General features: G+C 58.2%; 1 protein-coding gene across 7 annotated transcripts; it reads right to left on the bottom strand.

Annotated features, from left to right (window-relative positions):
• On the bottom strand, positions 1-25,889 carry SMG5 (SMG5 nonsense mediated mRNA decay factor). Of its 7 annotated transcripts, none has more exons than XM_087855075.1 (22): positions 25,652-25,889; positions 21,735-21,833; positions 21,117-21,240; positions 20,596-20,752; positions 18,513-18,602; positions 17,497-17,586; positions 16,789-16,867; positions 14,610-14,735; positions 14,464-14,532; positions 14,110-14,318; positions 13,338-13,475; positions 12,577-13,161; positions 10,480-10,655; positions 9,428-9,503; positions 8,656-8,831; positions 7,621-7,779; positions 4,136-4,195; positions 3,492-3,651; positions 2,949-3,039; positions 2,089-2,163; positions 1,547-1,685; positions 1-1,447 (listed from the first exon to the last, which is right to left on the bottom strand). In XM_087855075.1, exons 1-22 carry the CDS (start codon positions 25,723-25,725, stop codon positions 1,217-1,219), a joined length of 3,183 nt encoding a protein of 1,060 aa, XP_087711201.1. In that variant the 5' UTR covers positions 25,726-25,889; the 3' UTR covers positions 1-1,216. The 7 variants fall into 7 exon arrangements, with proteins under 7 accessions (XP_087711201.1, XP_045640061.2, XP_087711213.1 ...); XM_045784105.2 differs by having other exon boundaries at positions 1-1,379; positions 25,652-25,888; XM_087855087.1 differs by lacking the exon at positions 25,652-25,889 and adding an exon at positions 25,394-25,473.
• Between the last annotated feature and the right edge of the window lie 1,102 nt (positions 25,890-26,991).

Genomic DNA, 26,991 nt, shown 5'->3' on the forward strand with positions numbered 1-26,991 from the left:
CAGGCTTCGAGGGCTCTTTATTAAGTGATGCTTTAGTCTCCGTCTCTGCCAGCGACTGGGGTGGGGGTGACCCCACTCCCCCCCAGGCCGTCCCAGACTCGCTTAGAGGAAGGAGGCAAGAAGTCTGCTTTCCTCTGAGAACAGCCTGGGAAGTTAGGCTAGCGCTGGGGTGGGGGGCAGCAGAGCCGAGACCCCCAGCGAGCTCCTGGCCAGCCCCAGGGCAAGGGGCCAAGGCGTTCCTGGCCAGAGCCTCCCCCACAGCCCACGCCTGCTGCTCCGCCCCCTGCCCTGAACGATTCATGATCTTGGCTCCCACGTTCACCTCGCCACGCACCACCCGCAAGCGAGCCCCGTGCTCAACACCCCCAGGACAGCAGGCCCCTGACCGGGCAGCTCTAAGAGCCTCTCCTTTCTGCTGCCCACCTCCACGCAGGCCTCTCCCAGACTGTCAGGGGGCTGGTGGCCTCACACCGCTCCCCCTCCTCTTCCTAGCATCGAGCTCTGCCCCCACACAGGCGCCCCGACTGTGGGGCTGGTGGGCCGGGGACCCTCCCTGGCCCGCGGGCCAGACTGCCGACAGACAGAGGGGCCTGCTCTGTGCCCTGGAAGCCGGGCAGACGCAGAGCAAAAGCAAAGGGGGGCGGCTGGGTGCGCGGCGCCCGCAGCAGCAGGCGGGGGTGAGCCCTGGCCCTGCTCCTGGTGCTGGCAGCTCCAGGCCCCTCTTCTGGAAGAGTCCCCAAGGCTCCAGAGCTGCGCCCGCCTGCGCCAAGGGAGAGGGGGATGGGTGGTTCTCCAGGAGGGGAAGGGTCTGCAGAGAACCGCCCACACGCCTGGTGTTACCCAATTCTTCCCCCGGCGCCGGAGGCTCCAGACTCCTGGCACCAACCACCCTGCGTCTTGAGTGAGGAAGAGGGGCCCTTCCGCTGTCCCTTCCCCTCAGAGGTCCACAAACCACTCCAATGGAACGCAGACGCCCATGCCTGCCACCTGCCCCTGGGGACCATGGGGGGCTGAGGCAGAAGGGCTGGCTGGGGGCCCACAGGCCTCTCCTGCTCCAAGCACTTCCCTCGCTTTCCTGACATGTCTTGGCGACAGGGGGACCCGCCCTCCCAGCCGGCTCTGGGCCCTCCCTGTGGCTCCCGGGCCCTCCCTGCGGCCTGTGTGCAGCTGGGCTTCCTTCCTGCGTGCGTGCGTGAGTCTGCGTGTGGTGGGGTGACTACAGGTGCTGGTCCTGGCTGCCAGGGAGGGCAGGAGAGATCTGGATGCAGCCCCACTGCAGGGCTTGGGGGTCCATCTCAACCAATCTCCTTCCACTGCTTGTAGAAGTCCAGAACATTCTTGATGTCCACACTAGCGTGTGCAGCGGCCTGCAGGGCTGCCTGTGGAATGGGGAGGGCGACTGATGGGGGAGGGCCTGACCTCCTGAACGATGAGACCCGCTGCAGGGCTGGGGAAGGGGTGGTGGAAGCATATGGTGTGGTCTGAGAAGGGAGTCCGCTTTGGCACCTCTTGCCCGTTCACCTGTTGCCCCACCTCACGGACCTACCTGCATAGGGCCTGAGAGTGCACTGGGGTTGTCCAGGGAAAGGCCTGTGACGATGGTCACCATGCCGCTCGGGTCCTCCTCACCTGCCCCCTGGGCCAGAGTCAACTGCTTGCAGCTGTCCAGGATCTTATAGAGCGTCCTGGTATGGAGGAAGAGGATGTGGGCCAAGCCCCAGCATGAGCGCAGCCTGGACGCCAGGACCCCCAGGGCACAGGGGAAGCTGGGGACAGGGAGGGCAGCGGGAGAGAGAGCTAGAGAAACCAGGCAGCCAGGGGCAGCAGTTCTGGAAGCCAGTACTGGAGAGTGTCCTGCGGGGAGTGGGCAAAGGGACACTGAGCGAGAACACCAAGCCCCGGCATCTCAGGGTCATAGGGGCTTTGGGGCTGGAGCCACTTCTCACTCCCTCCAAGGGGACATGCGCAGGAGGCCCTGGCGGGCTGAGGGTGGCCCCAGGCTGGTCCTGCTATTTGCTGCAGGACCGGCTGGCCCGGGGAGCGCGTGGAGAGGAGCGAGGTTCCAGGAGCGTGGGGCTGGCAGTTTACCAGGCGTCTGCATCCTGCCTCTTCAGCTTATGCCGCTCAAAGCTCTTTCCCACCTCTTTCTGGCAGCGAATATACCTGCGGAGGCAGGGGCAGAGGGAAAGTGGGGATCAGAGGCAGCGGGGCGCCTCCCACAAAGCACCTCGCTGTGGCCCGGGGGGCAGGGGGCACCTCTCCCACCACAGCTCTGTTCGGAGCCATTTCAAAGGAGCTTCCTGGCTACTGAGCCCAGCTCACTTTCCCCCCTGATAACATCAATCCTTTGGTTCCTCCCGGGGGAGGAGCTGAGAAGGGAGGAGCGGCAGATGCTTTTCAAGTGAGGGCTTCTGGAGACAAGGGCCGAACAAGCAGGCTTTGTGAGGCTTCCTGGCCAGGCAGATGCAGGGGCGGGGGGTGGGGAGCAAAGCCAGCTCCCCATCTACTGCTGCCCTGCCAGCCCCAAAGCCCAGAAGGGAGGGCCAGCGCGGCCCGAGCACCAGCATGCCACCACCTGCCAGGCCTGGCTGGCTGCAGCGGTGAACGACTCCCACCCCGGTACCCTTGATCATGGGCCCAACCCCAAAACAGCAGGAACTCCTGCAAAGGAGCCCAAGCCTGGAGCTGGGGACTCTGCCCCCACCTCCCTGCTGATGCTGATCTCGTGCCTGTCCCATTGGCAAAGAGACAGCAGGTCAGTCCCCCCCTTGACCACCCTCCATCCACACCTGAGACCCTGACTTGTAATTACATCTCTGTTCCCTGCCCCCAACCCCGGCAGCGCGCAGGGGCTGCAAGCGTGTGTCTTACCCGCGGGAAGCCAGGAACAGATACTGTTGTCTGGGAGCCTGACACGGGGCTTGGGAGAGGCCTAGGCCCACACTCACCTGTTCCCTTTCTTAAACTCTGCCTCCAGGTATCGGATCCCATCCCGGGCCCCTGGGTGTTCCTTCTTCAGCAAGTCCAGGCCATCGATCACTGGTGGACATGGTGGGGTGGGGAAAGACGGAACAGGTGAGCTCGCACTGCTGTGGCCCGGGGCTCCCTGGCACTGCTGTGGCCCGCGGCTCCGCAGGGAGCGTCTGAGCTCGCAGGAATCCCCCAGGACCCGCTGCAGGAGAAGCAGGGACCCGGGCTCCTATATGTCTCCCAGAGCTCTTCCAAAGTATGACCTTCTGTGAGCAACAGAGCTGGCAATTTACCAAGTGCGTTTGCTTACATTTTTCTCTCGTTTCTCCTTAATTGTTGAGTCAAGAGTTTAACAGATTGTCACACGCATTCCACAGATGAAGTGACTGAGCTTTAGGAAGAGGGCAGGACTTGACCGAGGCCACGGTGTGGAAACTGGGCCCCCGGGAGCACTTCTCAATCACAAGCCCCAAGTCTCTCTTAGCCACGCCCTGTCCCCTCTACCTCCCCAGTATGCCTACCTGTCCTTGGGATGATGACAATGAAGCGGCCACTGGTGGCCAGCTGGCGGATGACCGGGAGGTGGTGGCAGAGGGCTTGTGTGTCAGGGACGAGGTAAGGAGACATTGCCGACTGGGCCTTGGGCTGCTGCAGGCTCCCTTCCAGCTGAGAGACCTCGAGCTGGGGAGAGAGAGCAGAGTGGATGGGGCTGCGTGGGCCCTACAGCCTGGGCAGGAAGGTTGGAACCCAAGAGGGCTCTCGGGTGTCTCCTGCTGCCAAGGGGGACAGGGGGCTCCTTGTACCAAGGGCCTTGGAGGAAAGGGAGGCAGGAAGAAGGAAAGGTAAAGAGAAAAAGAAGGAAAAGACAACAGGGAAGGCAGAAAGGGGGCATCGAGGCTCAGTGAGGGAATGACCAAGAGAAGGCAGTCTGGGAGGTGATCCGGTTAAAGTGAAGGCCGCCGTGGAAGGGGGGAGACGGAACAGAGCTGGGGCGGGGCACAGTAGAACGGGGTAGGGGAGGCAGGGGAACAGAGTGGGGGGCCCCTGGAAGAAGAGAACGGGGCTGTGGAACAGAGCAGGGGCAGTGGCTGGAGCGGAGGGTCTGCCGGTGGGGTCTGGCCCACGAGCAGATCAGGAGCAGGGCAGCTGGGTCCCGACTGCCTACCTGAAGCCGCAGCTGGGCCATGTCTCTCATCAGCCTGTTCCGACGGGCCTCCTCCTGTGCCTACGAGGCAAAACACGTGCTACGCTTGGGACCAAGAGCTGGGGCCACAGCCATTTCCCCAGAGACCACGAGACTACCCAAGAGCAATTCCCAGGGTCTGAAACAGGAACCCCTCATGTGAAGTCAGCTTTCTTGCTCCCGCTAAGTGAGGGAGCGGGAGGCTCGGGAGAAAAACCACTGCTCTGGTGGAGAAGGACTTCTGGGACCCGTGCCGAAGCTCTCGCCGGCCCAGGCGGCCCGGAGACGGGCAGCCAGCTGCGCACAGTCACCGTCAGGCTTCTGGCCCTGCCCTCCGCTCCGCGCCTCGGGGGGCTGCCACCCCGCACACCCCACCTCCCACACCATCCGCTTGCCGACTTCTTCCCCATCTACAGCGCCAGCCCAGCCAGCCCGCTCCGCTCCTCCAAAGCTGCTGCTCCCTTTCCGGCGGCCCCCCACCTGGGAAAGCAGCCACCGTGTGCGCAAGGCAGAGGCTGAGCTGTGACTGTACCTCTCTCGGTTCCCAGTCCTGCCAACTGCCCCTCCCCTTCACCTCCACTGCGCGACCCCGGTCTAAGCTGGGTCCCCCCACCCCCTCCTCCCCGGCCCGTCTCTACCCCCGGCCACCTTCCCTGCCGGCAGCCACATGCTGCCTGGTGTGCGCTGTGGCCCTGACTAAAAGTCCTCTGCCGGTTCCCTTGTCTTCTGGATGAAGCCCACATTCCCTAAGGTGGTCTAGAGATGAGATTAAGGATGGAGACTTATCCTTAAAGATCTGGGGGGGGCCGCAGACCAAAGGCTCTTTAACGGGCAAAGTGACATCCTCGGAGTGGTGCTTTCCAACATTAACCTCGGGTGTATAATCGCATTCCAACCACGAGAACACACGGCCGAGACATGTCTGGACAAAGCCAGGCTGAGGACGCGCTACAAAGTAACTGACCGATACTCCTCACAAGTGTCAAGGTCACGAAAGGAAAGACTGAGGAACCGTCACAGCCTGGAGCAGACCACAGACACACACAGCCCAACGCAATGTGCTTGGGAAAGAAAACAGACATTAGGGGCGCCTGGGTGGCTCAGTCGGTTGAGTGTCTGCCTTCGGCTCAGGTCGTGGTCCCAGGGCCTCGGATTGAGCCCCAGTCAGGCTCCCTGCTCAACGGGGAGACTGCCTCTCCCTTTCTGCCCCTCCTCCTGCTCGTGCTCTCACTCTCTCTCCTGCCCACTCTCTCTCTCAAATAAATAAAATCTTTTTTTTTTTTTTTAAGATTGTATTCATTTATTTGACGGAGATAGAGACAGCCAGCGAGAGAGGGAACACAAGCAAGGGGGAGTGGGAGAGGAAGAAGCAGGCTCATAGTGGAGGAGCCTGACATGGGGCTCGATCCCACAACGCCGGGATCACGCCCTGAGCCGAAGGCAGACACCTAACTGCTGTGCCACCCAGGCGCCCCTCAAATAAATAAAATCTTTAAAACAAACAAAAAAGAAAACATGTCAGTGGAAAATTTAGTAAAATCTTAATAAAATCTATGGTTCACGGTACTGCTGCATCTTAGTTGTGATAATTACACTACGGTTGTGCAAGATGTACCTACGGCCCTGCAGAGTCCTGCACAGAACAGCCCTGTCCAAAACGCCTAGAACATCCCCTTGGAGAAACCCAGGTGCAGGAAGGAGAGAGGGAGGCACACGGGCAGAACCCAAGGCCACTTTCTCACAGGCCCGCCGGCAGACTGGCGAGGACAGGGAGCACTGTCACTATAGGAACCAAGCCTAGGGAACAGCCTTTCAGGCTGGAATTGGAACTGCGATGCCCCCTCTGCTGGGGGTGGGCGATGGGCACCCATCTGGACCCAGGAAGAGGAGAGCTGTACCACCCTCAGGCTCTGGCACAGCCGGGCCAGCGGCTCAGAGATGTGGGCCTCTGCCGTCCGCAGGGAGAATCTGAGGAACCCCAGGAAAGATGGGTCCCTAACCCAGGCACATGCCGGCATCCCCGAGTAGGAGCAGCGGCCACTGGACCCAGCAGGCCTGCAGAGACGCCGCACCCCACAGCAGCTGAGAAGGAAGAGCCGGTCTGCCCAATTCCAGGGACGAGCCCTCTTCTGTGGTTCTGCACTCCAACACCCAGCGCAGGAGAGGGTAAGGGCCCCTCACAGGGCTGCACCCAGGGCCGAATAAGCTATCCCGGGCCAACTTGGCTTGGCACACAGAAAGCTTTCGATAGGTGATGGCAGATGTCAATATGGGGACGGCCACGCTGCTGCTAAGAGATGAGCCCCCAGGGTGGACATGTGCCACTTAGCAGCGCAGGGGGCAGCCCCAGCAGGCAGCGTGACTTTGGGGGCCAGCACCACCCGCATGGGGCTCTCAGGTGCTCCCTGCCCCTGAGGAAGAGTCTTGGAGCTTTAACCTAAAGGAAATGCCTGCAAAAACTAGCATGTTTTAAAGCTGTGTCATTTCCCCATGATTATCTTTGTATTATGTCTTTTCCTCTATAGAACAGCAACAGAAGCCTTAACACAAAAGGTTTGTTTTTTAATAGAACACGCCTGCTTTTAAGACCGCAAAGAAGGGAGTTGCTGTGAGCCTGTCACGTGCCACGTCCGCAGGAAGGGGTGCTCAGAGAGGCGGGGAGGCCTGCAGCTTGTGGGGAAGGGGATGGCCTGGGACGAAGAAAAACCCTCGAGGTTTGCAGAGACACGTGGGCCATGGTTCAGCGCCAGACACCCCCCCGCCAAGGTATTGCCGTCCAGCCCGGGGAGGACAGCACGCTCAGAGCTATGCAGGCCCCAGCGCAGAACCGGGATTGTGCTCCCCAAGCATCAGCCTCACAAGAGAAAGGACAATCTTGTTCGCTGCTGTGACCCCAGTGCCTACAGTACGGACAGGCCTGGCACAGAGCACTCAGTGTCTAGGGACCAGATTCGGAATGGAGAAGAGGTAACCCCGGCCACCTGCTACTTTCTGGGGATCCTGGAGGAGGAAAGAATCCTTTGTGGCGTCTGATACCCAGAGCCTGCCACTCTCCCCGCCCCCAGTCTTCATCCCCTCGAGAGGAAGGGTCAGGGGCACCGGCTGAGCACACGCGGTACCCGAGATGCACGCTCGCTCTAGCGTCACCACCAACCCATGAAGCCGGCGCCACGAGTGCCGTGTAACTTGCAGGGAAACGAGCTTAGCAAGGTCAATGAACTTGCTGAGCTCAGACTAGGAGGGGACAGAGACGGCCCTCGAGCCCAGGCAGTCTGGACACAGGCCTGGACCAGCTGCCTCTGCTCAGCGCACCGCTCCCGCCCTGCCCACTGGCCCGTTCCTCAGTCCCCGCGCCGCACCCCTGCTCCCCCCGCTCCCCCCCCTCCTCCGTCAAGGGCCCTCCGGCCGGGGTGCTCACTGCGCCTGGCGGGAGCCACGAGCGGGGGGGGGGGGGGGGGATGACTCACCATGCGGAACTGCGCCTGCGCCTGCTGCAGCACGCCCTCCTGCTCCGACCGGGCGATGCTCACGAAGATGCCGGCCTCCGCGCTGAACTGCAGGATGCTGCCCTGCAGGCGGGCGACGAAGTGGCCAAAGCTGCGGATGCAGCAGGTGCGCACGACCGACTGCGAGGGGACGCGGGAGCCGGTCAGTGGGCAGGGCTCTCCGGGTCCCCCCGGCCCAGCTGCCCGGCCGCAGCAGCAGCAGGGGCTCCCTGGAGAGGCCTGGGTCTGTGCGGTGGGAGAGGGGAGCCCCAAGACCCAGGGCCTTGGGTTGCCAGGAAAGGAGACTCCAGGCAGGACTGGCGAACCGGGACGCAGGCGGAAACAAAAGGCAGCGCACTGGGCGGAGCGCGGGACGACCTGGGCGCTCAGGCCACCTCTCTCCTCAGGGTCTCGCATGGAAAAACGAGGGGACTGAGCTATGCCGACATTTCCAACCTATTTTCTTGGTTGGCAAAACAGTTCTTCCCCAGCAAACAAAAATCTTCTCTAGAATGCTAACACTTGATACAGACTAGAGCCAAGGTCCTCTGGCTGGACAGGAGCAACCAAGAGGCCCGTGCATGTGCCGGCAAGGGCGCTGGGAGAGTGTCTACTTGGCTTCCCTGGCCGTCCCCAGATGGCCCGTGCGGTGATACAGGCGCAAGGGGGTCCGGCCTGGCTGGGCAGCACTTTCTCTTCCAGCTCTCTCCCTGACGGCCTCCCGCCCAGCTCACAGGATGCTGGGCCCAGAGTGGAAACGAGTGAGAGAACGGGTCCTAAGCCCTAATGGCCCCCCGCCCCACCCTCTGCAAAAGATGGACATGGTGGAGGGAGGCCACGACAAGACACCCACAGCTGAGCATCCTGTGGGAAGGAGAGCCAGCTTGGTGGCTCACGGAAGGAAGCACACCCAGCCCAGCCCCAAGGACGCTCTGCCTGTCTGGACGGGAGGCCACCTGCTTCACTGTGGGGCTGGACTCACACCAGAGCTTGTGGAATCAGAAGTGCCATGCTCACCTCCTCTAAGGCGCTAAGCAGGGGCCGATCCGTGTCGAAGTTGAAGCGTCGGTGGGCAGCCCGGAGGGGAGGCAGGTTACGAAGGGCCGTGTCCTCTGGGAGCAGCAGGCTGGAGGGCAGGTCAGTCAGTTCACAACCTTCGAGAACGTCCTGGACCTCGGGACACAGGGCCAGGCCTGGGGAGAAGACATGTGAGACCACCTGCCCTAGGGGACTCAGCCCTTCTCCTTGGAGAACAGAGAGGGACAGAGAGGGCCATGTCGCACGGCTCAGGGAGACCGGAGCTGGTCTGGCTGGAAGAGCAGGGTAGGCACAGGGAGCAAGGGCTCTGATGAGGAAAGCTCCCCGACACCAGGGTGAACCTGACGAGGGCTCTGGAGGACAACGTGCACACCGCTCAAGTGAGGCCAGAGGTGGGAACCGCTGGGCACGTGCAGCTACAAGGTGGCAGGAGAGGATGAGCTCTGGAGGCCCAGGAGGACTTTCAGCGAGTGGCGCTGGCTCCTGGGCTCCCATCTCTCCACTCCTGCCCGCCCCACTGCCCTCCCCGGGGAGCATACTCCCTGGCCAACCAGGCCACCTGCCCACAGTGGGGCAGTGTTGGGGGAAACCGGAGATGCAGAGACCACAATAGCTGCTGTGTGTCAGGGTGGCTGGGCACTGAGTCCCATTAACCTCCTTCTCCCCAGGCTGGGTTACCAGAGAGGGGGATGGGCTTCGTGGGGCCACCGAGGGAGAGGGAAAGGGGAGACAGTGCTAGGGACTCACTCACCAGACTCCTGGAGCTCGCCAGCAGCTGGCAACAGGTTCAGCAACACAGACAGGCGATTCCACAGACTCTGAGAGCTCTGCAGAGAGGGGAGGCCTTCAGCGGGGCGGCGGGGCGGGCAAGGAAAGCAGGACCCCTGGGGGGTCTGGGGCCTATGGCCACAGGCCTAGAGCAATCTGATAGGAAAACTAACCAAAGAGGCCAAGGGAGGGGACTCCTGGGAGACCGGGAACACAGGGAGCCAACCCCATGAGGAATGCAGGGGGCCCACAAGCCTGGCTGAGCTTCATCACCAGCGGCAAGATCACGGGGAGAAGGTGCAAGGCCACAGGAAGGACACTAGGTTATGGGAGCGGGAAAAGCTAGAGCGCTGGAGGCAGCTTCTCCCCGTGGCGCAGCCCTCCGTGTGCCCATCCTGGGACAGCTGTGTGGGAATGTGAGCCCACGTCCCCATTTTCAGCGCACCTCCCCTGATGACTAAGGGTGGTGAGCAACTCGCCGCCGGCACACATAGGCACACACCCAAGGGCGTGCCTGGCCCTAACCCCAACTCTCGTCTGGGGACGAGGGCGACCGGAGGGGGAGGGCCTTCCACCGCACGGCAGCTGTGCTCCTGGGATAAAGCGACACCGGACAAAACCTGCGGGGCCCTCAAGGCTCAAGACAGACTGAACCTGAGGAGAAGACGCCCCGCCCCCTCCTCCCTCCTTCCTCCGGGACCAGGCTCGAGGCCGGCCCTCAAAAACACACACACACACACACACACACACACACACACACGCCTTCATCGACCCCCCTTCCTGATGACAGCTGTTACACCCGGCGTGAGGGGCACAGAGTGGGATAAGCAGCTCCTGCCTTCCCATCCACAGAGTGTGTGTCCCGGCCCAGGCCACAGGCTCCTGGAGGCCAGAGGTCCTGTCTAATCCTTTCCGGGTAAAAAGTGTAAGAGCCCACCCAAAGCAGGTGCCTGCCGTAACTTCTGTGGTGTTGGAACCCGAGGGGCCTCCCCGCGCCCCCCTCGGCTTTGCTCCCGACGCCGCGAGGAGCCGCACCTGCGCACATACGACGATGAGGTCAGGGTTGGCCCGCAGCCAGTCCAGGAAGACCTTCACGGCGGGAAGCAGGCCTTCGGCCGCCAGGACTTGCAGCTTCTCCTGGACGCTGCGCTCATTCCGACAGGAGTGCCCGCTGGACTCACTGCCCTCCGACTCGGAGCCCTCCTCAGAGGCTGGGGGTTGGGGACAGGGAGCCGCGATAAGCGGCAGGCACGTGGCACTGGGCTGCAGCTCCAGACGGGGGGCACGCTCGCCCTGCCTGCCCTCGGGAGCAGAGCTCTGACGTGAAAGATGGGGAGCTTACTACGCACCCCTGCCTAATCTTTCTACGTCTACTAACCAGACGCTTTTAAGCCAAGAGACTGCAGCCTCCACCTTTCTTGAGACGCCTGGGTGGCTCAGTTGGTTAAGCGTCTGCCTTCGGCTCAGGTCATGATCCCTGGGATCGAATCCCACATCCGGCTCCCTGCTCATCAGGGAGCCTGCTTCTCCCTCTGCCTGCTGCGCCCCCTGCTTGTGCTCTCTGACAAAATCTTAAAAACAAAAAGTGTTTTTTTCTGGGGCGCCTGGGTGGCTCAGTCGGTTGGTTGAGTGTCCAACTCTTGATCTCAGCTCGGGTCTTTTTTTTTTTTTTAATACTTTATTTATTTATTTGACAGAGAGAGACAGCCAGCGAGAGAGGGAACACAAGCAGGGGGAGTGGGAGAGAAAGAAGCAGGCTCCCAGCGGAGGAGACTGACGTGGGGCTCAATCCCAGAGCGCCGGGATCACGCCCTGAGCCGAAGGCAGAGGCTTAACGACTGTGCCACCCAGGCACCCCTCAGCTCGGGTCTTGATCTCAGGGCCATGAGTTCAAGCCCTATCCTGGGCCCCACACTGGGAACAGAGCCTACCAGATAAAAATAAATAGGACAAACTATGGCTCTTTCTGGCTCCAGCTCACTTGTGAGGATGGTCTACACAGGTATTCCCTCGAGCGATGCTTATAAAAGGCCTACCCTCTGCTAGAAAGCAGGGCAGACAATCAGAAGGGAGCGGTTGGGGAGGGAGAAAAGGCATACAGAATTAAAAGAAACACCCCTGAGGCGGCGGGTGGCTCACTCGGTTAAGTGTCTGACTCCTGATTTCAGCTCAGGTCAAGATCTCAGGGTCGTGAGATTGAGCCCTGTATCGGGCTCCGCGCTCAGCACGGGGTCAGCTTGGGATTCTCTCCCCGCTCCTTCCTCTCTGCTCCTCCCCCCTCATGCAGGCACAAGCTAAAAAACAAATTAAACAAGCTAAAAAAAACAAATTAAAGAAAAGAAAAGAAAAGAAAAGAAAAGAAAAGAAAAGAAGAAAAGGACGACCCCAACTCCTAGGTCTTGAACCTGGCAGGTCAGAGCACGGAGCAGGCCGCCTCACCTCTGCGTGCTGGCTCCCTAGCTTCCTCCTGCTCCCACATGTACTGGCAGGGTGTTAAGAACTAAGGATCCAAGGACAGACCAAACACACACTGTCCTGCCCCTAAGAGGCTCACGGTCTCCTTGGGGACACAGACGAGCCAAAAGACAAGTACACCTGAGTGGGAAAGGCCAGGAAGCTGTGGCGGGGCAGAGGCTACAGGCGCCCACAGGGAGGAACTCTCGCCTAGCCTTGGAAGATTCCCAGACCCAGTGATTTCTATGGGAAAACCAAAGGGCAAGTAAGAATTAGCCAAGCGACAGGCTAGGGGCAAGGGGCAAGGGGCAGCATTTAGAAGAGGAATGAGAACTCTTCCCCCACAAGACTGCTGTGAAAGTTCAACCAGACTATACCCGAAAACAGTCCAGCCCAGCACCTGGCAGAGAGTAGGCACTGGGCATCCCCTGTGCAGGGAAGACCCTCAGGAGAGAGGTCCCTGGTGGGACGAGGGCCAGTGGCAGCAGTCATGTGGGAGAAGAGGCAGACCGCGGGCAGCAGTGGGGACTCTCAGGACGACACTCCTGGACCAGACCAGAGGAGCAGAGAGAAGGCCGTAAGGGTGGATGGGACGGGACCTGAAGAGACAGGCAAGCCGCCTCTCAGGTGGTGGAGGGGAAATACGGGACAGACCAGGATGAACAGGGGCCCGGATACCTGGCTCCGAGGGCTTGTCCGCATCTCCGTTGACACAGGGCCCGCGGCTGGCCATGGTCTGGGGCTCACTGGGGGGCTGCAGGAGCAGGTTGCTGAAGGTGGGGGCCAGCCGGAAGCAGCGCTTGGTCTGGAACATCTGAGTGGACATGGCTTGCAGCTTGCTGGCAATGCTGGCCTCACTGGGGCCCAGGGGGCCATTGAGAGACTCGGGAGCCTCTGACCTGGGCCGAGTCGGCTCCAGGGCCGGGGACCGTGTCCCCTCCTCATCCTCCATGTCTTCCAGGTCTGACCGGGACTCTTGGCTGTTCATTTCTGAGTCTGTCTCAGCATCAAAGGCCGTTCCCCCACCTTCAAGACTCTTGTCAGAGCCACTGTCCGAGCCCTCGCTGGCCCTGGCCGAGTCGTGGCTAGAGTCCGAGTCAAAGCCTTCACTCAGGTCACTGTCATCTCCACCTGTGGGTGGGTGGCGGCGGCGGCGGAGGCAGGAGAGGCGGGAGAACTTTCGACTCTTTCTGACCTCACCCGCTGGAGGTGCTGCGGGAGGGGGCTCAGGGCCTGGGGCTTCCTCCTTCTCCAAGGGCTCATCTATGCAAAAGGACAGTCAGGTGGAAACTAGGGACAACTGGAGCCCAGAAGCTGGAAGGTGCTCTTCAAGGCCACCTCCCCAGTCACCCCCGTGCTCCCCTTCCTCCATCCCCGCGCCCCAGGCTGACGTGCCCGCAGTCGCACCCCCCCCACGCAGTCGCACCCCATGCCCGCACCTGTGCCATCGCTCTGGAACGCCGGCACGGGGTTCTCGCCCTCCTCCAGCTCAGCCTGCAGCCGTATGTTGACGTGGTTGACGAGGTGGGAGAAGAGGGCCAGGGTGAAGGCAATGGCTGCACTGTACTGCTTGGACCCTAGAGCCAGGAAAGCCGGGCATTAGGGGCCCAGGGCTCTGAGGAAGAGCAGGCACCATTAGCTCCAGCCCCATCTCACCTGTTCTCCACCCTTCCGAGAATCCAACTACTTCTCAAAGCTTCTTCTCAGGAGGAAAGATTTCTCAGGTCTCTGCGTGATTATCCTGTCGTCTAGAATATGCCAGCTCACTTTGTGCGTCCCCAGGGGATCATACCCTCTTGTCCTACGCTGTCCTCCCTGGCTCTGATGCCTTCACGCGGGCTCCTCCTCACAGCCCAAGCAGCGGCACACCCAGCCCTAACTCCCCCCTCCTTCCCGACTTCGCTCCACGCCCACTGCTGCCAGAAAGGTCTGCACAACTGCCCGACTGCCCCCAACAGCAAAGTCTGAGTTCTGTCTGGGTCGCCAGCTACGTATCCTGCCCCTCCCGTCTGCCCCGGTGGGAGGGGCACCAGGGATGGAGACAGGCCGTTGCCTTTGTTCCTTCACCCGCAGCTCCTTCAGGGTAGGGCTCGCCGGCCCTCACGCTCCCACCACACGCGGTGAGGCAGGCAGTGCAGGCACTGCTCGCGGGAGGAAGCTGAGCAGTGAGGGCCCAGCAGCCCGGGCAGAAGGCGGTGCACAGGGACTTACCCGCTCTCTTCAAGCTGTGCACACCCATGAGACAAATGATGACCATCTGAAAGATGAGGAGGTCCGGGAGGAAAGCGTAGCCGCCCTCGTAGTCCTGCTCGCCCTCGCTGGCCAGGCTGAGGCTGGGGGATGAGGGCAGGTAGAAGAGGCAGAGGTTGAAGTCCTCCAGGACCGACTGGCAGAGCGGCGTCAGCTCTGAGTCCACCGGGCTGCAGGAGGGCAGGAGTGACAGGGAGGTCGGTGATGCGGTCTGCGGCAGGCCCGAGGAGCCGGGGGTGCGGGGGAGACCACAGGGAGAGCCGCCGCGGTGGGGCTCCCGGGACGCAGGTCAAGGGCCTGCCCTCTCGCCCTCACCTGCTCCTGGGCTGCAGGAGGCTCTGCAGGTACATGAAGTTCACCAGCAACCTCTTGATGTCTTTACATCTGGAAGAAGGGGGGCCCATGGTAAATGGCAAATGGCTCCAGAGCCCCTATGGTCCCACTACACAGGCCCTACTCACCGCTTCTTGCTGGGAGAGAGTTTCCGAGTCTCACACTTCTTCAGCTGGTGGTACATTTTGGCTGCCTTGTCATACAGCCGCTTGAGATTCCCATAGGCCCCCTCAAAGGACACCTCCGACTGGATGCTGAAGGAGACAGAGGTAAGCCATGGATCTCGGCAGGGGAGGGCGCTCTGCTGGCGCTTTAGGGAACAATGCTTCTAGCAAATGCATGCCTCCCCCGGCCTCACCTTCCATGTACAGACTCAGGGTGAAGGCCATTTTTCCAGATAAAATACATAGACACAACTTCTAAAGACACACAGTTAACCTAAAGCCTTTGCTTCCTGTCAGTGGAATAACTGCTTCTACTCTGTTATAAACTTAAGTGAGTTACCGTCCCTAAAATACACCAGCCTTCGTCGACGGTGAAGCACAGAGCACGGAACAACAGGTAGCATCTAAGAAGCCGACCGCATACAAGGGTGTGTGTACACACAACTCTAATCCTCACGACACTGGTTCAGATGCGAGTGTGCGCGGAGAAGCCGCCACGTGCCAGGCCCTGCACCCTGACACTGTCCACACGTACGCACGAGGTAGAGCCTGGAAGAGCAGGAATAGTGCGCAGGCCCACGGCTACACCCGCTGGAGCCGTGTCCCCCAGCCCAGCCTGCCTCGCTGCAGCATCTAGGACACCCCCAGAGCGCTGGACCGCTTTTAATGTCTTTTCTGGGAGAAACCACCTTTCGTGATAAGAAGCAAGGGACAGAAAAGAAAAAATATATGTTACCGGTGAATAAAAGGTAGCCACCAATTCCTTGACACACCTTTGGTTTAGAAGAGGGTTCTGTGTCTTCCCCCTTAAATCAGGGGTGGGGGGAGGGGACTGTGCAGTACAGCTGCTCTGACCCACAGAACACCGCGGAGGTGACTCGGCCAGTCTCCAGGCCCAGGCCGTAAGACACTGGCAGATTCTATTTCCAAATCTCTCGGGTCATTATCCACTGTCTGGAGCCTTGAGCCACCATGTAAGAAATCCACCTCTCCCAAGGAAGAGAGACCACATGGAGTGGGAAGGGGTCCAGATGAGCCTTGCTCCAGATAGATCAGCCCTGCAGGCCGCCGAATACCAGCGGCTGATCCTAGACAAGGCCACGGGGTGGGGGGGAGAACTGCCTACCTGAGCCCCACCCAAATGCCTAACCCACAAACATGAGATGTGAATGCTTTAATACAGCAGGGCAGGACCTCAGCAGGCGCCTCCCAACCCTGGATGTGCTGGGCTCTCTTTGGGAGTGACTCACCCTAAATCATGGTCATGAGTGTGATGAGGGACCGAGGACCAGTAAGGGGGGCAATCCCAGGAAGGCACGAGAGGATGGTGGAAGAGGCAACGGAAGCCTACAAACCTGGTAACTGTATTTAAGAATGAAAACAGTGGCCTTGGGGGCCAGTCTGTATCAATCCAGGGAAGGAGATGGGCACCCCAAGAGCAGATACTGTGCTGATTCAAGGGAAAAGGTTTCCTTGACCAGGTGAACCAAGGCTCACGGCACAGGGAATCTTACTTTACACTTCAGCACGTGGCCAGTACAGTTACAAAGACCAGCTTACTTTACTCCCTTTGCTTTGAAGCCCAGCTCACAGCAGCGTCTTCTGCAAACGTCTGGCTTCTCAGGGAGGCGTCGGCCCCGAGGAGGCGGCTGCCGCAGGGGTCCAGGCAGTTTATTTCCAACTACAACCTACTCAAGAGCCCCTGGCCGACCTCTCAGGCACACGTGCACTTGGCTCCGCCAACTCAGTGACCAAGCCCACTCAGCCTCAGCTGTCCTGCAACCGAGGTTTCTTATTCTGAGGGAGTGTCAGCACCGGGGAAGCAGTGGGCCACCCTGCTACTCAGCTGGTCCTCCCACAGTGTCGCCACGGTCACCTCGACACCGAAGCTCGACAGTGCTGCAGTTCTCATCAGCCGCTACCTTGATAACACTTTATCCACCACATTACGTTTACTTCCTCCTTCAAGACAGCGATCCTGTGCTTTATAGGAGACGGTGGGCAGCTATCTTGGCTGCCCGAGAGCCTACAAATCCCGGTGGATCTGTGACAAGCGGCGCTCTCAGCCCAGAGCTAGGAAGGCGGGTGCTGGAGCCGCAGTGGCCCAACACGAGCCAGCCGGGGGACAGCAGCAGACACTCACCAGCGCAGGTAGCAGTACATGGCCTCCACGTTGTAGTACTTGCCGCCCGCGAGCGTGCCCAGCTGGTTGAAGGGCATTCCTGCGGGGAGACAGAAGTCACACAGTCCGAGGGCACGCTACTCACCGCGGCAACCACGACCCAGCACTGCTGAGCACCGGGGAGCTCGTGGGGAGGAGGACTGGGTTTGCAGCAGACACCGGTGCCTCCAGGGAGGAGCAGCCAATCCTACTTCCCCAGGGGACCGACTCACTTCCGGCCTGGCCTGCCAGGGGGTTCAGCACCAACGGGCGCCATTTCGTCAGCAGCAGCTGTGGCTCTTCGAAGGCTGACAGAATGCTGTGAAGCCCTCTCCTCTATCCCACCCCTGAGCTCTCCCAACCTCTCCCTGTAATGGAGCCTCATCCCTTCTCCCACTATGCCTGCCACGCAGACAGCTGAAGTATAAGTTCCTCTTTCTACAGAGACTTCAGGGACAAGGGGAGCCTTCTTCCCTTCTGTCCCCTCTGCCTCCCTCCTTCTTGGATCAGGACCCCGCATTTCTCTTGAGCATGTGTTCCGAGGGGGAGAATGCACAACCAAGGTGAAGTGTGACGGGACCGAGCATGGGGAGGACCGAGGGAAGCCAGCGCGGCCTGCCTGCCATCTCAACGTTGTCTTCTTGTTGGAAAACTGCTGGGTAGGGAGGCCCGAGTCGGGATGCCACTTACCAATCTGCGGAGCTACTGACAAGGCTTGGTAGTAAAATCTCTCAGCGAGCAGCTCAGTGTCTACACCAGCTAATTCATTCTGATACCGCGCTGCAGGAGACAGAAGGAAGGAAACGTGATGAGGCCGTGTTTCACAAAAACCTCCCCTCGCCTGGAGTCCGCTCTGTGGAGCTGCAGTACGAGCCTGGGAGGAAGATACCTTAGCTAGGAGGCAGGCTGCTTGGGCCTCTGGCACAATCTTAACTCTGCATGACTGTGGGCAAATTGTTCAACTCTCTTTTCCTTGCTGGTAGCTTCAAAATGTAGAGAATACTTAGTGTTTGTAAACAGGCTCTTGCTTATCTCCTCCCAATGAAGGGGACCTGCAGCACATGTAACTGCTTGGGAAGACCTCTGGTATTGGTTCTAGAATACAGCTGCTTGATTCTGGAGTGAGGACATTACTGAGGACACCTGGTCAGTCTAATGTGAAGCGGTTGGCGCTCTCTGTGCACAGGGCCCATGAGGGGACCAGGAGTGGGTGGGGCAGGGAGGGAAAGACCCTCAGGTGACAAAAGGTAATGCATCCAACAGCCTAATGAGGAACCTTTAGCTACCAGGACTACAGGCCCAGAGGCCAGCAGACAAGAGAGTACTCCTTCATTGTGACAAACATTTGTCGGGCAGGAAAGTCCTCCATGAGGCCCAACTTCAATTCCTCTAGGAGTCCATGAAACCAAAGCAAAACCCAAAGGAGAAAAATGTTGAATTAAAATCTTCCTAACCTGCTACTGAAATTGAGTGATCACCCAGACTTTCTCAAAGTTCATTTTCCTTCTTCCATAGTCACTGGTCCTTTCTGGCTCATGGAGGAGCAGTGAGAACAACACATTGTTTGACGGGGCGGGTGGGGTGAGGGGTTACACAGGCCAAAACTACTCCTGCTCTCCCATCACATACAAGGTGGTACCAACAACGGAAGCAGCTTTCCACCTGTCCTGGAGCCCAAAGCAAAAACGAAAGGTTCAGATTCTTACACAAATCCCCCAGGTACATGAGACATCGGTGGCACGCCATCTGCGCCCAGTCCATCTCCTTCCCTGACGCGGACACCGGCTTCTTGCATCCTGAGAAGACAGACAGAGACACTCAGAAGCCCATTCCCCGCCCCCTCCCTAATGGGGAAACACCTTTCCTAGGTGGAGAAAGGAGATTAAGCATCCACGGCTCCTCCTGAAACACTGTGTTGGGGGCGGAGAAGCCATGCATCCAGGACCCAGGCAGAGGGTCGCAGGGAGGGGTCATTCACAGGACAGAAGGAACTGGGGAGGATGGGTGAGGGTCCTCGAGCCAGGACTGTTCCCTGGGGGAAGGCGACATGAAAGCTCATCATAGAAAGGCTTCTAGAAAGGAAGAAGAGGTGAAGCTCAAGTGTCAGGACAGTCTTAGATGCCTTGGGCAGAAGCTCCCCACATATGGTGGAAAGATTTAGGTAGAGATGGGAAACCTGCCAGGAAGAAGGAAATGTGCATGAGGCCAAGGCAGGTGCCCCAGGCTTCCGCCTGAGGGAGGCCTACAGAGATGGCCGCCTGCTGGGGAGTCTGCCCATGAAGGACACAGATGAGCTTGCCATGCCTGAGGACCTGACATGCTACGCTCTCAGCTCTCCCTTCACCCAAGCAGCTCTGGAACCTCAGTTCAGAGTTTGGGAGGCAGCTTTCCCACGTGCCAGGTACTGGTCTAAGTGTTGTTCGGTGTTAACGGACCCTCACAGCAACCTCACAAGGGGTCCCTCTCCCCTGACACTTAAGAAGAGCGTCACACAGCGGGTGAGTGGCAGAGCCAGGACTTGAAAGGCAGACTGGCTCCAGAGCCCATCCGCTTTGTCGACACCACCGTACAGCCACGCTGCTGGCTGCGGGACTCCCAACCTGAAAAGCCGTTCCTAGTGTTTTCAACAGGCATCTCTTAGTTGGCTGAACGCGAAAACGTCAACAAGGAGAAAAACTGAGTTTGGGGAACTGAGTCTCTGAAGTGAGGGTTCTTCACTTGTTTGGGGCTATGGACCTCTCCGGCTACCCGGTATAAAATCTATGAGGGCGGTCTTAGGTTATGCCGTTGTTTTTTTTGTTTGTTTGTTTTTAAAGATTTTATTTATTTATTTGACAGAGATAGAGACAGCCAGCAAGAGAGGGAACACAAGCAGGGGGAGTGGGAGAGGAAGAAGCAGGCTCATAGCAGAGGAGCCCGATGTGGGGCTCGATCCCATAACGCCGGGATCACGCCCTGAGCCGAAGGCAGACGCTTAACCGCTGTGCCACCCAGGCGCCCCTATGCCGTTGTTTTTAAATCATGTTCTGTAAATGCACCAAACGCAGTGCTGTGCTTCGGACTGGAGAATGCCCTGTGGTGGCACAGACACACGCTCAGGCCCCCAGTGTCTGGCAAGGGCGGGGGCACAGGCAGGGGGACGGAAGGAGCGTGAGGGGCCGGAGGCTCAGACAAGGAGGGAAGGAAGTCAACCACAGCCACTGGCACCTCAGGCGGCCACATGGAGATGGGCGCCATCGTGAAGGAATATCTGTAAAGTCTATAAACCCCAAACATTTCTAAAACTTTCAATACTTGCAAAAAAAACTGGGAAACAATCTCTGAAGTTAAAAGAAACAGTGCTGGAGGCGCCCGGCCGGCTTAGTTGGGGGAGTGGGCGGCTCCTGATCTCAGGGTCATGAGTTCAAGCCCCACATTGGGCAGAGAGATTACGTAAATAAATAAATAAAAACTTAGGAAAAAACAAACAGTGCCAACCAAATTCAACTGCAAGAAGAAAACAAATGCTATTAATACCATCCTCCAGTGCCAGACTTGCTCTAGATCATTCCATTCCTCCTTCCAACTCCTCCTCAGTCACAGTCCCAACCAACAGAAACCTCTCTTTCCTTCAGGTCTTCACCCTACCTCATGTGCTTGTTTGGATAAACCCGAAGTCCATGGACCATCTGTAGCTCTTCCTAGAATCCTCTCTGCCTGGCTAGGTCACAAGCTACAGAACCCAGAAGAAGGCCAGACGTGGAGGCATATACACTTGCTCCTCAAGCCCACCTTTCAGATTTCACTGACCTATGAGGGGGTCGGTGACGTGGGTCCAGTCGATGCAGCACTGAAGTTCCAGCTGGTAGTGGGACTGAATGTAGAGAAGCAGATGCTGGTAGAAGCCAATCCCCGCGACCAGGTGTGTCCTGTAGGCGCACTCCAAGGTGCTCCGGCTGTGGATGTGCTGGACGTGGGAAAGCAAGGGGGCTGCTAAGCAGTAAGCTCAGAGCACCGTTCCCCCTCCCTAACCCTGTTCCTCTCCCAAGGAAACGAACTTAGATTCTCAGCTCTGGAACTTCATCCACATCTCCTTTCACTCATGAGTTATCCCCACACCCTTAGATCCACTTCTCTGGTCTTCCCATGTGGGATGAGGCTCCCCCCTCCCCCAATCCTAATTACATCTGACCCCCTCCCTCCCTTCTGCCATCTTTTCCTTGGCTCCTCCACCTCCAACCATATCCTGGCCCACCTCTCTACCTGTCTCTTCCTTTCTTAACTTCCCTCTTTAGACACATTTCTTCTCAAAATCTAGGACCTCCCCTTACCTTTTTGTTAGTCTTGATAAGCTGAATAACTTCGTAGTATACCTTTCTCCATAGCAGCTCCTCAGCCTTCCTCCCATAGTCTACTGGGTGCAGGAACATAAGCTTGACGCAGAGCTCGCGCAGCCTGAGGGTACAGAGGAGAAGAGACTGACCATCCTTGGGGCAAGGAGGCATTTGCCAATACCCCAGCCGACAAATCTCTGTGCCTCCCAAGGGACATCCAAGGTCGGTCTGCATGACCTGGGACAAACAGTAGTCCTGGAAAGCAGTGCGAGCCCTGAAGGATACAGGGAGGAGTAGTAAGAATGTTAATAATCTTCTTTCTCCCCTGCACACTTCTTTCCTTTTTTCCTGCCTTTTAACCCCATCTTTCTTTCCTGTCATTTTGCAGCATGGCCAGCCCCCCCCCAACTCCAGTGGCATCCACACGGCCCCAGTCTGTCAGATGCAGAAGCTGCAGAGAGAGTGAGAGGTCCCCATTTCCTCTCTTAGGAAGGCCAGAGTTCACAGCCCATTATTGTACCATACAGACACTGTATGTGTCCATATGCGACAGGGTTCCAGGGGGAGAAGGGTAGTGAAACCGTAAGGATCTATGGTTTAGGGTCTCCAGCTTACTTGTTCCTCAGGCTAATGTTCTCTGGTTTGAACACTTCTTGATATGCAGTTTTGTTGCAAAGGATGAGGTCAAGTCGATGCACAGCCTCCACCACAGCCCTGGAGGGAAACACAGGCAAACAGCCCCTGAGCCACGCATATGTCCAGGCAGGCGGGGGGGGGGGGGGGCGGGGGGGGGGCACTGATCCTCGAGGAGAAGCTACAGAATTAGGGGCAGGGAAGCGGGAAGGCTGCAGGCTGAGCTGCACAAAACAAGATGAACAGTCTCCCTCCTGAAAGAACAGCCCCTACCCCGGGGGACATTTCTGACTGTCACTACTTGTGGCCGGGGTTCAAGGGGGCGAGGGGAGTGGCTACTGGCATTTAGTGGGTGCTGCCAGACACCCCACAATACACAGGACAGTCCACCACAATAACTATCCTGCCCCAAATGTCCAAGGTGTCAAGGTAGAGAAACCCCGTGATATGGGAAGCTAGAGTCTCTTAACAGACAGAGCTTGCACTGTGATGCCAGCAGAAGATCCAGGCTTTGACCCCTAGTTGTGTCTAAGTCTGTAATTTGGGGCAGATTATCTAAGCTCTCCAAGCCTCAGTTGTCCTATCCATAAAAATGGGGACAGTAACGGCAGCTGCCTCAGAGGACTGTGAAGGTGAACTGAAAGAACTTACCTTGGCATAGAGCAGCCATTCACCAAATAACAGTGACAAGAATTAATTACAATAAGCAAGGGCTTACTGTCTCTGACATAAAGGAAAAGCATTCCTAGCACAAAATTCCATTTCTGAATTAGCAGGGTATGGAAAAATGGGGGGGGGGGGGCTGAGCTTCATACTGTGTAGTCGAAAGGTCTCCTGGATTCTTTGTTTGATATTAGAGGCTCTGGGTCCTGGGCAAAATACCTAACTTCCTTGTATCCCAGTTCTCCCATATATAAAATGGGAGTACTATTATCACCTACTTTGTGAGGATTAAATTAGCTAATACACAAAGCACTCTTAATGGTGTCTCGTACATGCGGAGCATTCAATAAGCATTAGCCTCCATCTTTCTTATTGGAAGGCCAAGAAGGAGACTCCGGATACCATGAGAAAAGACCAAGGAAACTCCACAATGGATGGCTAAGAAGTGTCAGAGGTACGTGTCATCTCTAGAAGGGAAAACCCAGAGGAAGACAGATAGCTCCTGTGAAAACAGGTAAACTCAGACACAGCTCCAGGCACAAAAGCAACCAAGAAAGGGGGGGATTGGTGATTCCCACAACAATTCAAGATTGTTTCAGAATACTGAGACATGGGCTCCTGGGCCAGGGAAAGTGGGCCCCGGCAGGCTAGCTCCCTGTGGTCACTCACGTGGGATGCCAGCAAAAGCTGCCCTGCCCCGGGCAGAGTGACCGCCAGCACCCAGATGAGCCAGTGGGAGGGTAATCCAGGCCTTCTCATAGGCAATCGTGAGAGCTCAGCATTTCTCCAAATGCCTTCTGGGCTACCTAGAGATGGGAGCCAAGCCCTTTTAGCCAGCCTGGCCCTGAATGCCAGGGCCATCAGAGAGCCTTCAGTGACTTTGCTCTAGGCCCTCTTAGTTCCCTAGGGCAAGGCTTTTTAACTTCCGAGCCATGGACTGATCTCAGGAGCGTGTGCACATGTCTTTATGGACCGGCTCCACAGCTCTCCTTAGTTCTCAATCCAAGAAAGCTTAATAACTGTTACTCTAGAAAGTTCTAATTGCAATTTTTTTTTTTTAAAGTAATTTCTGTACCCAACGTGGGGCTAGAACGCATAACCCTGAGATCAAGAGCTGCACGCTCCCCTGACTGAGCCAGCCAGGCGCCCCAAAAAATGTTTTTTAAAAATAGTTAGGGGAGCCTGGGTGGTTCAGTTGTTAAATGTCTGCCTTTGGCTCGGGTCGTGATCCCAGGGTCCTGGGATTAAGCCCCGCATTGGGCTGCCTGCTCGGCAGAAATCCTGCTTCTCCCTCTCCCACTCCCCCTGCTTGTGTTCCCTCTCTCACTGTCAAATAAATAAAATCTTTACAAAAATAAAATAAAATAATTTCTTTAAGATTTTTATTTATTTGACACAGAGAGACAGCCAGCGAGAGAGGGAATACAAGCAGGGGGAGTGGGAGAGGAAGAAGCAGGCTTCCAGCGGAGGAGCCCGATGTGGGGCTCGATCCCAGAGCGCCAGGATCACACCCTGAGCCGAAGGCAGATGCTTAACGACTGAGCCACCCAGGCGCCCCCATAAATAAAATAATTGAAAAAATAGTTAATCGACCAAATTAATTAATTGGTGTTTGTTGCCCTTCCAGCATCCCTTCTACTGCTGCCTTTTCTTCTGAGGGGGTTAAAACATTTCAGAATCCCATTTCTATAAACAGACTATGGAAATTTCCCAAATTTACTGAACCTCAGAGTGACAGTTTCTCAGTCTAACACCACATTTATGTTGGGCAGAGAAATCAGACCTTCCTTCCCCAGCTCCTTCCAACAGTCACCACTGCGCTAATGAAGAATGAAAACAGAGACCTGCTGCCTCACACCTCCACCCTGCTCAAAGCCAAGAACACACAGTCACAGGCGGGGGTACCCATGTGCACACACATAAGCCACACGTGCACACACATCACCTTAAGTCAGTCAGTCCCGTGAGGATAGTGGGCTGAGGAAGAACTAGGCCTGAGAACAATCAGAAGGATGACCAGGGCCATTACCAAAAGCTGGAGACAAGTATGGAATCTTTCAGGCAGGGCCCACGCTCTGACAGGCAGCACTGACATTTGCAGCGTGATGCAACACACGTGCCACCGGCAGCCGACTCCTCACCCGCCCCAGACGACTGGGGGGCAGCCCACAGTGGGCGCCCAGGGGCTGCTGGATTGGATCACTTTTCTATTTTTGGAGCAGCCTATACTCCCCTCTGCCTCTGACTTACAAAGGTCGAAAGGGCAGGATGCAGACTGGAGGGAGGAAAAGACAACAACATGCTCTTGACTCTTTCACTGCCAAGATGAGGCCCACCGACCCGAGGGCCCTGTTCTACAGAGCCTGAGCTAAAAGAAAAACCCAAACCCCAACCCTTACTATAAAGTAGCAACCTCAACTTGGTCTCACGCTTCAGCCCATTCTGATCCAGTTCTAGAAACCACGTTCCAGCTGCTCCCCATAAAAAAAAATCCTCGACCCTGTGTGGGAAATGCGCACAGCGGCCTCAACAGAGGGCTGGGGTCTGAAGACAGGACCTGCGAAGGGCGAGTGGCGCTGCGGGAACCAGAAACCAAGAAGGGAAACTGCCTGGCAAGGGACTGTAGTCATGAGGCTGGAGAAAGCGGCGCTCGGGATCAGGAGTGCCCAGGTGCCCTGAAACGGGCTCCCATGACCTAGGAACACTCCTAACTCACAGCCCTTCGTGGCCCTTCCAGGCCAACACAACTCGTCTTCAGCCTCTCCCTTTTCATTCAAACTCCGCAAAATTGGAGGCAGAGGGACTTCTGAGCATATCCAACCCAAACCTGTCCTCCCCAGGATGCGGACAGCGAGGCCCAAGGTCACAGGGAGCGCCCGGCTCTCCGGACTGCAGTCCCGGGCGCTCCCGTCCGCGTCCTGCGGGGTTCGGAGCGCCGCTCCCTTCCGGGTTCTCCCCGCCTGCGATCCCACCCTCACCTCCGCGGCCCGCAGAGCTCGGGGCCCGCCCCAGGCTCCCGGCCAGGGGCCTCCTCCACGTGCGCCCCTCGGCCGCCCGGCCGCCCCCCGCCCCCGGCCCTCCGCCCCGGCCGGGCCCCGCGCCCACCGCGCTCGCCGCCCGGCCGCGCCCTCCCGCTCCCCCAGCACCCCGGCCCGCACCCCGGCCCCGCCCGCCGCGGCCCCGCCCCCGCGGCGCCCACTTCCCCCGGCGGCCGCACGCACACCCCGGCCTCTCACCGGTAAAGCCGCTTGGTGTGGAGGACCTTCGCCTCGGGCTCGCTGCTCTCCCCTGCGGGGGTGCCTTGGCTCATGGTGCCCGGGTCCGGGGCGGCTCCCGGTCACAGGCCCCCGCCGCCCGCCGCTACCGCCACCACTGCCGTGTCCGGCCGGAGCCGCAGCCGCCGCCGCCGCCGGCCCTGCTCGGCCGCCATCGCTGTGAGGCGGCTGCCCGCGACAGCTCCTCCTCCGCCCGTCAAGTCTCGCGATAGTAGCTGCCCAGCTGCGGGCCGGTGGCCTGAATGCTACCAAATCTCGCGAAGCTCATTTTTTCTCCCGGGAAGTTGCCAGAACTAACTCTGGGCAGCTCGGCCTCCTTCCGGCTTCTCCAAGTCCTTGCGAAAAACTTTATTGGCAAAGCTGCCGGAGAACGGACAGTGGACCCGGTGAGGGGCTGAAGCTGGACTGGGTCGCGGCAGATGGGTCCACAGCTAGGGGCGAGGCTTTGCTTTGTCCTGCGGTGGCCAATTGGTCTATCCTTTTGACCCTTCACCTCGCCCCCCCATTTGAGCCGCGTCTCTTTCAGATTACTGCCGATTCCTCTTCTTTTTCCCCCGTCACTTGAACAAACAAAAGTGTATGTGAAAGTTTCATTCAAGGGGCACCTGGCTCAGTCCTTAAGCACCTGCCTTCCGCTCAGGGCGTGATCCCAGAGTCCTGGGATCGAGCACCGAATTGGGCTCCGTGCTGGGAACCTGCTTCTTCCTCTCCCTCTCCCCCTGCCTGTGTTCCCCCTCTCGATGGCTGTCTCTCTCTCTCTGTCAAATAAATAAATCAAATCTTAAAAAAAAAAAAAAAAAAACTTTCATTCGAAAAGATGGAACGTAAGAGTAAGGCCCTCCGAGACGTGAGCCTTGACCGGGCGCATTGGCCCTCAGCTCCCTATCACACAGACTAACACTTGCATGTCTCTGAGCAGCCCCGCAAACATTCACCGAACACCTGCTGTCTTCCAGCCCCAAGTCTGGGCTCTGGAGATGCAGGGGTGAGCAACCCAGGCACTGACCCGCCCTCACGAAGCTCAGATGGCTTCTGGCAGAAGGTCCCACAGGAACGAGCAGCCACTCTCTCATCTTGGAAAGGTCACCTTGGATTCTGATTGCTTTCTTAACCTTAAACCTAGGCTAAAAAGCAAGGTGTTTTGGGGTCTTTGTAAGTTGTAATAGGAACAGAAACTCCCTTTCACCTCCATCTCCTGGTTCCAGCCACCAACTTTTCTTCTGTTCCTGAAACCACTGAAGCTGGTCTTTCTCCTGCTATCCCCACCCTGGGATACTCGGTATTCCGTCAGGTCACAGCTC

The sequence above is a fragment of the Ursus americanus genome, chromosome 2 (genome assembly GCF_024610735.1).
Source record: "Ursus americanus isolate L20-20 chromosome 2, mUrsAme1.1.p, whole genome shotgun sequence".
Classification (NCBI taxonomy): Eukaryota; Metazoa; Chordata; class Mammalia; order Carnivora; family Ursidae; genus Ursus; species Ursus americanus.

Bases quoted from the DNA above. Each gene is read 5' to 3' on its own strand.
- SMG5 (XM_087855072.1), bottom strand. From the start codon at position 22,495: ATGCTTTTCCTTTATGTCAGAGACAGTAAGCCCTTGCTTATTGTAATT. The intron at 18,603-20,595 runs GTCAGTGAAATC...CTGTCTTCTCAG, and splicing joins CGTCACCGACCCCCTCATAG to GATGCAAGAAGCCGGTGTCC. The intron at 1,448-1,546 runs GTAGGTCCGTGA...CCCCTTCCCCAG, and splicing joins CACTCTCAGGCCCTATGCAG to CCCTGCAGCGGGTCTCATCG.